The sequence below is a fragment of the Sesamum indicum genome, linkage group LG9 (genome assembly GCF_026168435.1).
Source record: "Sesamum indicum cultivar Baizhima isolate 11 linkage group LG9, ASM2616843v1, whole genome shotgun sequence".
In the NCBI taxonomy this organism is placed as follows: domain Eukaryota; kingdom Viridiplantae; phylum Streptophyta; class Magnoliopsida; order Lamiales; family Pedaliaceae; genus Sesamum; species Sesamum indicum.
Window position 1 is genome coordinate 133955 of NC_142665.1, and position 11634 is coordinate 145588.

General features: G+C 37.1%; 1 protein-coding gene across 1 annotated transcript; it reads right to left on the reverse strand.

Annotated features, from left to right (window-relative positions):
• Window positions 1-290: 290 nt before the first annotated feature.
• LOC105170192 (uncharacterized) lies at window positions 291-10146 on the reverse strand. Its single transcript, XM_088885505.1, has 20 exons — window positions 8768-10146; window positions 7850-8053; window positions 6518-6622; window positions 6343-6408; window positions 6089-6253; window positions 5777-5851; window positions 5533-5687; window positions 4580-4715; window positions 4423-4492; window positions 4208-4335; window positions 4051-4107; window positions 3203-3388; window positions 2987-3079; window positions 2754-2839; window positions 2605-2671; window positions 2454-2520; window positions 2232-2368; window positions 1595-1686; window positions 1389-1455; window positions 291-966 (listed from the first exon to the last, which is right to left on the reverse strand). The coding sequence occupies exons 1-20, from the start codon at window positions 9995-9997 to the stop codon at window positions 802-804; spliced, it is 3351 nt and encodes a 1116-aa protein (XP_088741631.1). The 5' UTR covers window positions 9998-10146; the 3' UTR covers window positions 291-801.
• Between the last annotated feature and the right edge of the window lie 1488 nt (window positions 10147-11634).

Genomic DNA, 11634 nt, shown 5'->3' on the forward strand with positions numbered 1-11634 from the left:
GAGAAAGATAAAAGAACAAGCATTCCAAAAACCTAGAGAAAAATGGTTAAGAGGCCTGCATCTGAAGGCTTAGCTAACACATCGAGGCATTCTTGCACTACCAGAATCTGTAGCACATCTGAAGTTACCAACTGTTGGTTAGAACTGCAAGCAACGTAACTTGGAAACCATTGGCAAATAATGCCGAGGACTTGATTAAGGCAATAGGAATTACACGAGAGGTTGGTGTTTGGAGGCAGTTTCCATGCTAGAACAATAATATGCATAATAGCAACTACAGGCAAACAATGAAATTTAAACATCATACATCATCTTTTGTATAACTCTTGGGGAAACCACAATTTCATTCATAGTTGACAAATCAACGAAATAAATAACCATGTCTTGACCAGGATCCTCCACTATAAGAATCTCTGATGTAAGAAACATGAACATGATGAGACCAAAACTGCAACAGGGATTTGCCGCTCTGGCAACCCTCAGTATCACAATGACCAAAAATCTCAGACCATAATAAGACCCCCCCCCCCCACCCCACCCCAGAAAAAAAGGGGGAAGAAACAATAATTTTCCTTCTGTTTTTGGAAATACAGAACTTCTTCTAATATACACATCTACAAAGTCTTTTATAATTCTCGCAAAATGCATTCACACTCGACCAACAACAGCGGGATGCATAAACCATATGCAAATGAATGCTGTGCGCATCTCGCATCAGAAACAATTGAGATCACTGGCACCCAAGCGACCACGCACAACCAGTAACTCGATATGAATGAGTTGCTCTACAAGCCATGATCGTTATGATGACAGAATTGACTGCAAAGCGAGCTGCTGCTGAGGCTGCAAAGATGACCATGTAGAGGCCAGGGTGGATGGAGGTAGTGTCTGCTGCAGCTGCCTCAACAAGTTAACCATTCGACTAGCTGTTTGCTCCGTGGCAAGATCCTTGCCAGCACAGAGAATCTGCAACATAAGAGATTGACTACTGAACTGTGGAGAAAGAAATTTCATTGCATCTTTTCCAAATTTAAGAGATCAAAGGCGACTGATAATGCAAAAACAACCAAGGAAGAGAAATAAATTTCCATAGCATGTCTTTAAAATTGTAAAGATCGGAGGAGACTGATAATGAAACAACTAAAAGAAGAAATAAATTGCAATTGCATCTTTTCCAAATATTAGAGATCCCAGATCAGATTTGACTGATAATGCAGAAACACTGAAAAAGATATTCCAGGAGAATCTTCTGAAACCCACAAATTCAAATCTCTAAGGGAATTATAATCTAATATAATCATTAGAATTTTACACAACCATCTGAATGTGCATTTATTATACCAGACAAGTATGTCGATAATGAAGCTCAAATGGCTTAGACAACTAACCTCAGCAAATATAGAAACAATTTTGGGGAGATACTGATTGTTGGGACCCAAAAGTTCCACATCAGACCTGAAAGCAGAGAAACATAGTCATTGAGTTGGTAATACAAGTAACATAAAATTTATATAGATGTGAAAGGGGAAAAAAAAGAAAGAAAGAAAGAAAAAGGAAAAAGAAAAGCTGAACTAGAGCACGGTTAGGTCCCCACCTCTCAACCATAGAGCAAAGCTGGTCATGAACAACTTTTGCTTCAATAAGATCGCTCCTTATTGGCAAACAATTCAACCAGGCAGGGATGACCTATTAGCAACTTTTAGCGATAAGAATCCCCAGTGAAACTTGGAAAGAGCAAGAAAATACCAAGCATAAATCCAAGTAAAAAGTGAGCATTTAGAGACTGAGAATTTAACTGAAAAAGTAAAAGCACAGTACGAGAAAACAAGAGAATGCTTCTTAGCATGAACTGCAAATTGAAGGTGTTCTCTTCTTAGGATTAAGTGTAAATTGAGGTTCTGAGCTAACTTCATATAGAGTTTTAGTGTCAGTTAAAACAACTCCATCATAATTAAACCTCTTGAAAACCAAAAACGTTGAAGTAAATCCATCAGGTTGCAAGAGAATATATTCAAGTTCATAATACTTCATATCATCAAGACAAGAAATGTAATAGCTTGTCATTTCTGGAGGACAACATAATTTGGTTCATAATTATCTAGGATAGGGTTAGTCATGCAGCAGATAATGGAACAATCCTGGTCTACATCTCACCTCACTTAAAAAAAAACCTAACTATAACAATACATAGCATCGGTAACCAAACAAGGATTGAGCCTAAAAACAAATACCTGAGCTGAATCAATGCTATTACGATGAAACTGGCATATCTTTCCCAGAGCTGACACAGCATTATCATATGCCATAACATTGTCTGGCTGCAAAGCATTGGGATGCCTGATAACTACATTGAGCCTTGAAAGAGCCTCTGAACAAGATAAATAAAGGAGATCAGCATACATTTATCAAGCTGAAATTTCAATTCGACGAGCCTGTATGCAAGCACATCTTACCTCCAACAAGGGGTTTAAAAACAGAACCACCAAACTCCGCACATACCCCAAGTCCATATACAGCAGCCTGAACAGAAACGCAAAAGTTGAGATATTCTCAAGTAGCATTATCAAGAACAGTAACTATACCATGCTGGAAGCTTTTATGAACCTGTCTGACATCTGGGCTTTCATCATTGCATGCCTCCAAGAGGAAAGGAAGATATGTATCATAATATCTGATTCCCACAAAGAGAAGGAACTGCATAAGAATTACAGGATTGAAACCAAATTCAACAAAGTTAATGGAATGTGACATACTTTAGAGCTGCTTCACGGCATTGCTCAGCTAAATCATCAAAGATGCAAATAGCAATTCTTCTCTCTTCAGCTGTCTTATCCTTTCCCTACAAGAAAATAACCTCAATCATGAGCAAGTGGAAATTAACGTATATAGCTTGACTTCCAAATATGTTTAAATTCTCTTAATCAGATAATTTTTTACCGTTCCCCCCCAACAAATTAGGAGGGAGGAATGAAGAGGTTGGACTCACCCACATGGGCATCAAGTATGATGACAGTTCATCAAAGAAAGGCAAGAATGAAGCCTTGAATGTTTTGATTAGTGTTCCCAATATTTCACCAACCTGAACCATCAAGACAAATAGAAATAGAAATTCTAAATATTGAATTTTTACGTGATTCAGCAACAAGCAAAGAAGTTCGATATGATCAATTTTATCCTGAACATCCAAGTGTAACGAACTAACTTGGTCAAATACTTCTTCTTCTTGCTCATTTTCCTCTTTAAGCAGTTCTCCTTCTTCTGCATCAAAATCTTCAGCTTTGGCTCTCTCAGCTCTCTCTCGCTTTCTACTTGAGCTAGCTGTGATCACCTGTTTTATCTCATCCACAATGCTTCTAACCTGACTCTCATCTAGAAGCAGTCCAGAAATCTGAGAGAAGATTATATGGTGAAAGATGGATAAAGTGAAGCTCATTAAGTGATCTAACAAATATTCAAATATACTTGAGAGAATGAAGTCCCATTAAATACATGGGGCTTTACAAATTTGCAACCAATCTTATATATATCAAATTGTAAGGCCTCTCAACAATTTGTTGCAATTCAAAACTTGACCATGCATATGACTGAAAGTTTGTAATCTGATCTCACAATGCAGTAGGATTCATCCAATCAATTGTATACAAAGCACCTGCTTTTACAACCTCTAATAAAAGATATCTGGCAGCCACGCATATGATAACCAAGGAAGTGCAGAAAATTACAAGGAGACCTTTATAGAAACCATCAATCCATTCACGCGCTCATAGATAAGTTACAAAGTCACAAAACCACATGAGAGAGAATGTCAAAACTGTAACTAGCACTTCATATAATATCCATATATTGTACACTTAGATTACCTTGTCCCAGAACTTTAGGACAGAACAAATTACATAAAGTTAAGTATCCATGTTAGCATGTACTGGCACAAAATTTGAACAGTTTACAAAGGTGAAGCAATTGAGTTTACATTTTAGCAAGTCCATAAAAGTAAGTCAACTCAAAATTGTCAACGTATGACATGGGGAATGTTCTAAATATGTTACCCACCTGCAGACATTCATTCAGAGCATCCAACATATTTGCGCATATCTCTGTGTCTGGTTCCTGCATGACATGATAATTTATATCTTTCATCCCAGATACTAACAATTATGGCCATTAAGAAAAAAAGGTTCATAGTTATATAATTAACTATAACTCGCACCTTATGTAATGCTTCCACTAGAGCAGGAACTATGTAGTCAGACAGCTGTTTAACATATGTCTCATTACGGCCCTGAGCAATCCCTTTCTCCACGGCCAATTTTGCAGACCGCAATAGCTCCGGCATAGCTAGAAATAAACAATTAAAACCAAAACATGTATTAGCAATTTCAATATTTTGTATACTGGAAAATATGCTAAGCAAAATCTGTATACCTGAAACAGCAGCCTTCCTGACTTCTTCATGGAAATAAAATTTCAAAAGGGGAACCAATGTTGGAGCAACCTACACCAATCAGAATGCACCATGACACCTTTAAATTGAGATCAACCATCAGAGGTGTTAAGCAAAAATAAATGGTCTTTCACTAACCTGATCAATCCACGGGTAAAAACCTTCCTTCAACTCATCAGCATAGCAACACAGCATATTGCAAGCAGTGGCCTTTTCTTCTAGGACACTAGTCTTAATCCCAATTCTTTTATCCCCAAGGGTGATGGTTTCCATGCTGCAATATATAGAAATGTCAATACTAATCTTAGATACAATTAAGTGAAAGTGATGTAAAGTACACAGGTACGGTTCGCCATTTATAGTATTAAATCCAAGTACTGATCGAGATGGTGAAAAGGCATACTGTTTCTTATTAACCGGATGGAAAGGAAGAAAGAAACTGAAAACGAGAAACAAACTATAACAAGATCAAGTTGGGTTCTTCCAGATGCATAGAAAATCTGTTGGAGCTCATGTCTAGAAGAATGTTACTCTCATACCGAAGAGCAGACAAAGGAAAGTCATAGTTTCTTCCTTGCAAATAGCTAGACAATTGATGTTTTTCTTTTTTCTTTTGGGTTACATAATTAATGATGCATAAGAGTCAAGTCCATTGCACTGCAAGAAGTTCTCTCTGCCCAAAGTATCTTTATAGATACAATAGAAGCTTAATGAGGTCACAAAATGTTCAAAAAGAGATGCTTGTAAAGTTAATTGATCAAATTAAGTCTAACAAAAGAGAGAAAGTGTATGGAAGGAAAGAACTACTTAATCATTGTTACCCCCCACATCACATCAGAACAGTATCATTCATGGCCGCCTCACAAAAAACAACCAGAAGTATGTATTCCAAGGCAGATGAGTAAAAATGAAACTAATTAATTTGGTTGCAATATCACAAAAATACAAAACCAAGTTTTTAAGATACATTCATCATCTCTTACATATGCTTTTACGAAAAGCGTCAATAGGGTGAAGTAATTTCATCATTGTTCACTATTAGCAAAGACATTTTAAGCACACAAATAAGGAAATATAAGAATAAAGGACACCTTTCATCGTCTGATTCATCAATTTCATTGTCAGAATCAGCGGAAGTAATGGTCACATCAGGTTTTAGCTGAGCAGACTGAAGCAAAGGGGGCATAACCACACCCATGTAGGGAAGGAATTCCTGCCCCAAGCACTTGCAAAGTCTGGCCCAAGCCTAGAATAGAACAAAAGAAATAGTTAGAAGTTGGATATCAAATTCTCGATAGGCATTAGGACCATGCACTTCTAGGGACAACAGCATACTTGTAGCATGTAACTGGTGGTGGGATCATCTGTCTCCATTTGTGATCCTTGCAATGACATAAGCACTTTCATGACCTTGCAAATAATTAAAGAAATTAACATCAGAATGACAATCGTGATAAGCTTGAAAAACAGCTGCTGACAACCAAATACAATACTAGTTAGGCCATCAAAAACAAAACATATCATGCCCATGGAGAAAATATAACAAAGTAAACATTGCGTGATCATGAAGCACAGGAAGAATATAGGATGGGAAACTACATAAGCCAAGAAAACAACAAGCCAGAACTTAGATCTTTAGGCACCCACCTGCTTAGCGTCCTCCTTGAATTTCTCTTTTCCAACTGCCATTCCAACCAAGCTGATGCACTCCATTGCTTTCGCACGAAGCATGCGGTTAGACTTGTCTGTGGCATTCACCAAGATAGCTTTCAAGTAAGGCATAACTGCATCATAGTATTTCTGGAAGTGTTCCTGTGATGATGCATTCCATTAATGGACTCAGCAAGCATGAAAAGGCAACCAAACTATTAATTTAAATAGTGATTACAAGAATGGTATACCTGAGATGAATCAGCGACTGAAGCTAATGCAGTTAAGGCACCCTCCTGCACCATTTGTTTGGAGTTCTGCAAATTGTAAGACAAAAATCAATTTAGGATTCTCATATAACTCTAACACAAGCATAATCTCCATACATGTGCGATAGCAAATTTTTTGTTCTCATTTCATCGGCACCTGTAGAAGTAGAAGCAGCTTGTGCACTATCCCATCTAAATAAGGTGTCAAAATTTCTGGGGTGCAGTTCTCACTAAAGTTTAGCACAGCTGAGGCTGCATGCGCCTGCAAAATGAAGCAATTAGTTATTGTTTGGATAGAAAATTATAACTATGATATAGGCACACAGTGCGCAGCATCAGAAACAGAACTTTGACTAACACAAGGTCCCAATGATGGAAACACAAGTTAAGAATACTAATTACATTGCAAAACATAAAAACAAATAGCATGCAGTACCGCCACCCTGCAATCTCCTGTAACTGATTACACCATTGCTAACTGTATTCAGGCCCAAATGTGCTCCCTACAGATCAACAACTGGATACAAGTTGACAAGTAACTGCCACTATAGATTTCAAACGGTGTACTCCTAATCCTCCATGCACTTTAGGCATCCCAGAGCAAACTAGCCAAGCTTGTTCGCAAAAGGCTATTATTTGGCATGAGGAAAAGAATTTTGATTGTTGTCCAACATTAGAGTAGCACGACATATAAGTTTACCAGATGACATTATATGAGCATAATAAGCAAAACATTCTTACAAATCCTACCCTTTTACATGAAGAAAGTGAACAGATTATGGTCATGCTGCAATTTCCTCAACACATTATGCAAATATAGAAATGTTCCAATTTGAAGTATCTTCTTAAGCTTTAAAGTAAGTCTTGAAAGACAATACAGTTAAATAACACCTTTGCTGAGTATAGGAAACAAACACCGTTCTCACTTTCACTTATGTGCATAGATAAGCTGTGGTCAAATGACCACATGTTAGAGCCTATAGATTGGGCCCAGCGACTTTATAAAGGCCAAGGTAACGAATTATAAATAAAATATCAAGTTTCCTGGAATTTTGTGGCAGGTCGTGGAGTGTGTATTATTCCATAGCATTAATTGATTTTTTTTTCATTTTTTCAAATATCATGACTAGATATTAAGGCACATTACCTAATAAGCAATTTGTAGATCTCTTCCTACAGAATGATAACGAACAAGTAAAAAATATAAACAAGGTAGCCAATAAAATATAGATCAAGAAAAAGAAATTAGGACATGATATTTACGCCATACTCTCGCCAGTAAATGTTAACAGTCAGAGCAGAAAGCAGAATCCTTGTCTTCCTATATAGCCTAAAGTCCTAATTCCTAAGCAGTAAGCACACCATCACAAACATAGAAATTAAAAAACAGGCATTTCAGCTATATTAACAGTAATCAAGCTCACATTGAAGTTGATGTGAAAAGACAAAATGACAGCTCCAAATTGATAACCAACAGAAAATTACAAACCTGTACTCGAGGATTTTGGAAATCATCCATAGCTGAGGCTAGTGCAGGTAGCACACGCTGATGGTACTGAACTTGCAGATCTGGGCCCAAGTCTGTTGAGAGCTGACCAATTGCATTAATAGCTGCCCATCTCACACGTGGATGAGGATGTTGAAAGGAAGTTAAAACCATGTTCACCACTTGCTCCAAATTCTTAATCATCACCTATAGTAGTAACATAATATGAATTATGTTAACCAACAAGGGAACTGTAATAGTCTCTGACAGATGTAGAGAAAATTCCTAATTGGCCAAAAGCAAAATGGAAAGCAACCTTATGCCTTTGACAAACCAAAAATCTAAAGTATATTCTAACTTTCAGCTACACCGGTCCATTAATATCTAGCAAGCAATTGAAATTATACAAGAAAATGACAGTAAACTGGCACACCAATGCATACTAGGCAACCAACAGACTACATTTCATGAGGAACTTACAATTTCGATTAGGTGATGTGGCCATAATTAATTACAGGAAACAAATAGTCGAAGTAAATATATATATATATATATATATGAAAATGGGCACTGAACTGATCTCCATATGAATTTCACCGCAATGTTCCTTTGTGGACAAAGGATTCTGCATCGTACAAACTCTATATGCACAACTAATAATACAGGGCAAGAAATGAATTCTCTGTCAGAATCAATAAATTAAATCAGAAAGTTACCAAATGATTACCATCTATAATTACTCTCACTAAAAAAGAATAGGTGGTAAAGGTTTTGCCAGGTACAACTTCTGTTGTAGCGTCAACCAACTACACCACATAAGAAAATATTTCTCTAAAGCAAGAAACAACTTCGTGAAAACGACAATTTTAATGAGTCATCAATGTTCAGGTAAAAGTAAGATATTTACAGATGTTTGTATACCTTTTGACAACCCTCCGCTATTTGCGCGAGTGCAATGAGAGCCGCATGATGCTTCTGCCACTCAGGAGCAGACAGATAAGCCGGCAACTGCTCAGATGCCACGGGAACAATGGTATTCCCACCAAGTGCTATGGAGAGCCTATCTAAACATTCCTGACCAACACTATAATTACTTGTCTCCCCCGCATCCTCATCCTTTGGCTCAGCACTGTGCCAAGCTGGATCATCCTCCACATCCAAAAGCATCTTCATTAAATTGGCAAAGAGCCTGCTAATGAATTGCGGCAACTTGCGCATCATCCCAGGCGCTCTTTCCCTCGCTTCTGCCAGTGTAATGACAAATTCAATCGCCAGATGCCGAGTGCCTTCCTCCAAACTCTCTGCCTCAGCTATCTGCAGCATGGACCCCACAACATCCACAATCTGCCTGCGCAGAAACCTAGGCTCTGTCCCAGCCAACTCAATCAACAGCTCCAGAGCCTCTTGTGCTGTTGCCTCCTGCCCCGAGTTGAGCGCCTCGGTCAATGTCCTCATCATAGAGGGCAACAAATCCTGGAACCGATCACGATCATTCGAACTTGACAAGCACTGGATAAAGTTAATAACAGCACTCAGGGCTGCAATCTTCACATCGGGATTGGGGGAATTATTGAGTACATTTAAGAATACTGTATGCAAATCAGTTATGTAGGGAATCAAGAGTTGTCCAATGAATTGGGCCAATTGGGAGAACATCAAGAAGGCGGACTCCTGCAATTTTGGGGAATTCGAAGTTACACATTGGAACATGAAGGGCAGAATTTCGGGCCACTGATTTTCAGGTAAGAGGGAAGAAGCAAGCTCCGAGATGGTGTCGCAGAGCTTTTTTATGATAGATTTGGAGTCCTCACTCTGAATTGAGGACAAGAGAATGTTCTTAATAGCGGAACGAGTGGATTCATTGAGTTGAGGCCAGATAAAGGAGTCGTCCCGAGTGAGCTGCTTGCGAAGGAGAATGGTGGCCATGGCGCGGGCCTCAACATGTAGAGAGGAGGAGAGGAGGTGGGCTAGTTTGAGGGCAAGGGAGTTGGGATCGTTCTGCTTGAGCAAATTGAAGATAGACTCGGCCTGGGATCGCTGGTCGTTGGAGGAGGACATCAAATGGGAGATGAGGGTTTCGAAGGGGGCGGGGTCAGGCCCCAGAATGGCCGCCAATTGGGCTTGCTGAACCTGAGTCGACTCGGCATCCATTCTGCAGCGTGGCCGCGATAGTAGACTAGGGTTTTTGAGTGTGTGTGTGTTTATTTGTCGCCCAGGGGGTGGCGCTCTGCTGAGATATATATATGTAATAATAGTAGTAGTAGATGATATCCTTCTCTCTCACACACACAGTGGTGTGTGTATCTCTGGGGTTATATATAGGTGTATATGTAGAGAGAGAGACGTGGGGGGGGGGGCACAGAACAGCACACACTAAAACACACGAGTTGGGGTTTGGCGGAAAGGATATTTTGGTCTAATTGTTAGTTGGGAATGTGTGGGGGCGAATGGAATGTACAAGTATTTGTAGCACAACAGAGTGCGGGTGAGGGTGAGAGTGCAGCACAGCATGATGATGATGAATTGATGATGCAAATGAGTGTTGTGGGGCTAATGCTAATTAGGGCAAAGTAGGATAAAAAAGCTGAAGCTGGCGGGAGCTGTAGGAAACACATTCTTAAATAAATATGTTTCATGATTCAATACAAGTCTTAAGAATATTAAGTGTGAATCAAATCAATAAGTTGTGATGATAACAATTGTGTGACTATTTCTTTCCTCTACATTCTTTATTTATTATATATTAAAATAAATAAATCATTTTTTATTTTATTTTATATTTACATATTCAACTTTTGAAATTTACTAGTTTGTGAAAATATGATTTTTTGATTTGGACTACAATAACTTAAATATATATTGGGCACATTTAAATACCTCATGTACTACAAATATACTAGGGGTGGCAGATGAGTTGAGCCGGCTCGAATTTGAGCTCGAAGCGAGCTGGTGAATATTTTTTATATATTTTTTATTTTTGAATTCTTTATATATTTAATATTTGATTAGTTTTATAATTTAAATTGACCATATATTATAATTATTAATCAATATCATACATTTTATTTTGGATAATAATAAATTATGGTGCTTTTATTTATACATTTGATCTTTATATAAAAATAAATTTAATCAACAACTTAGTAAATTATAATTTTTTTTATAATTAAAATTATTATAATATCTTTATGTTAAATTTTAATATATATTTGTATTATGTTATACATTTTTTAAATTGACAAGTAATTCACTTATAATTTTTTATTATTTATAAATTTATGTCAAAATTTAGTAATTCCTATGAATTAAGCTAAAACTCATAATAATAATAATAACAATAATAACAATAACAACAACAACAATAATAATAATAATAATAATGATGGTTGAACTTCTAATTATTATTTTATTATATATAATGAGATTAAAAAAATTAATCAATAATTACGATATCTTAAAATTCGGGCTCCTGATTCATATAAAATTTAAATATATACAAGACTGTGTCCATTAGATCATATCAGACGGTATGATTTAAAATCACATGGGCTGATTCAACGATACACCGTCTTGAATGATTACTCTTATGTTTCGAGTATGATATATCGACATCCGTATATTCAATAAGTTTAAAACTTTACTAAATGTGTTTTTTTGTAAATTTTATCATATCTAACGGTCTGATCTAAATTTTGATGCCCCGATTAACCCATGTTGTTCAACAATGTAAGATGATAGTTAAATCAATATTATACTAACATTTATAAATATATAAATTTTGCAGATTG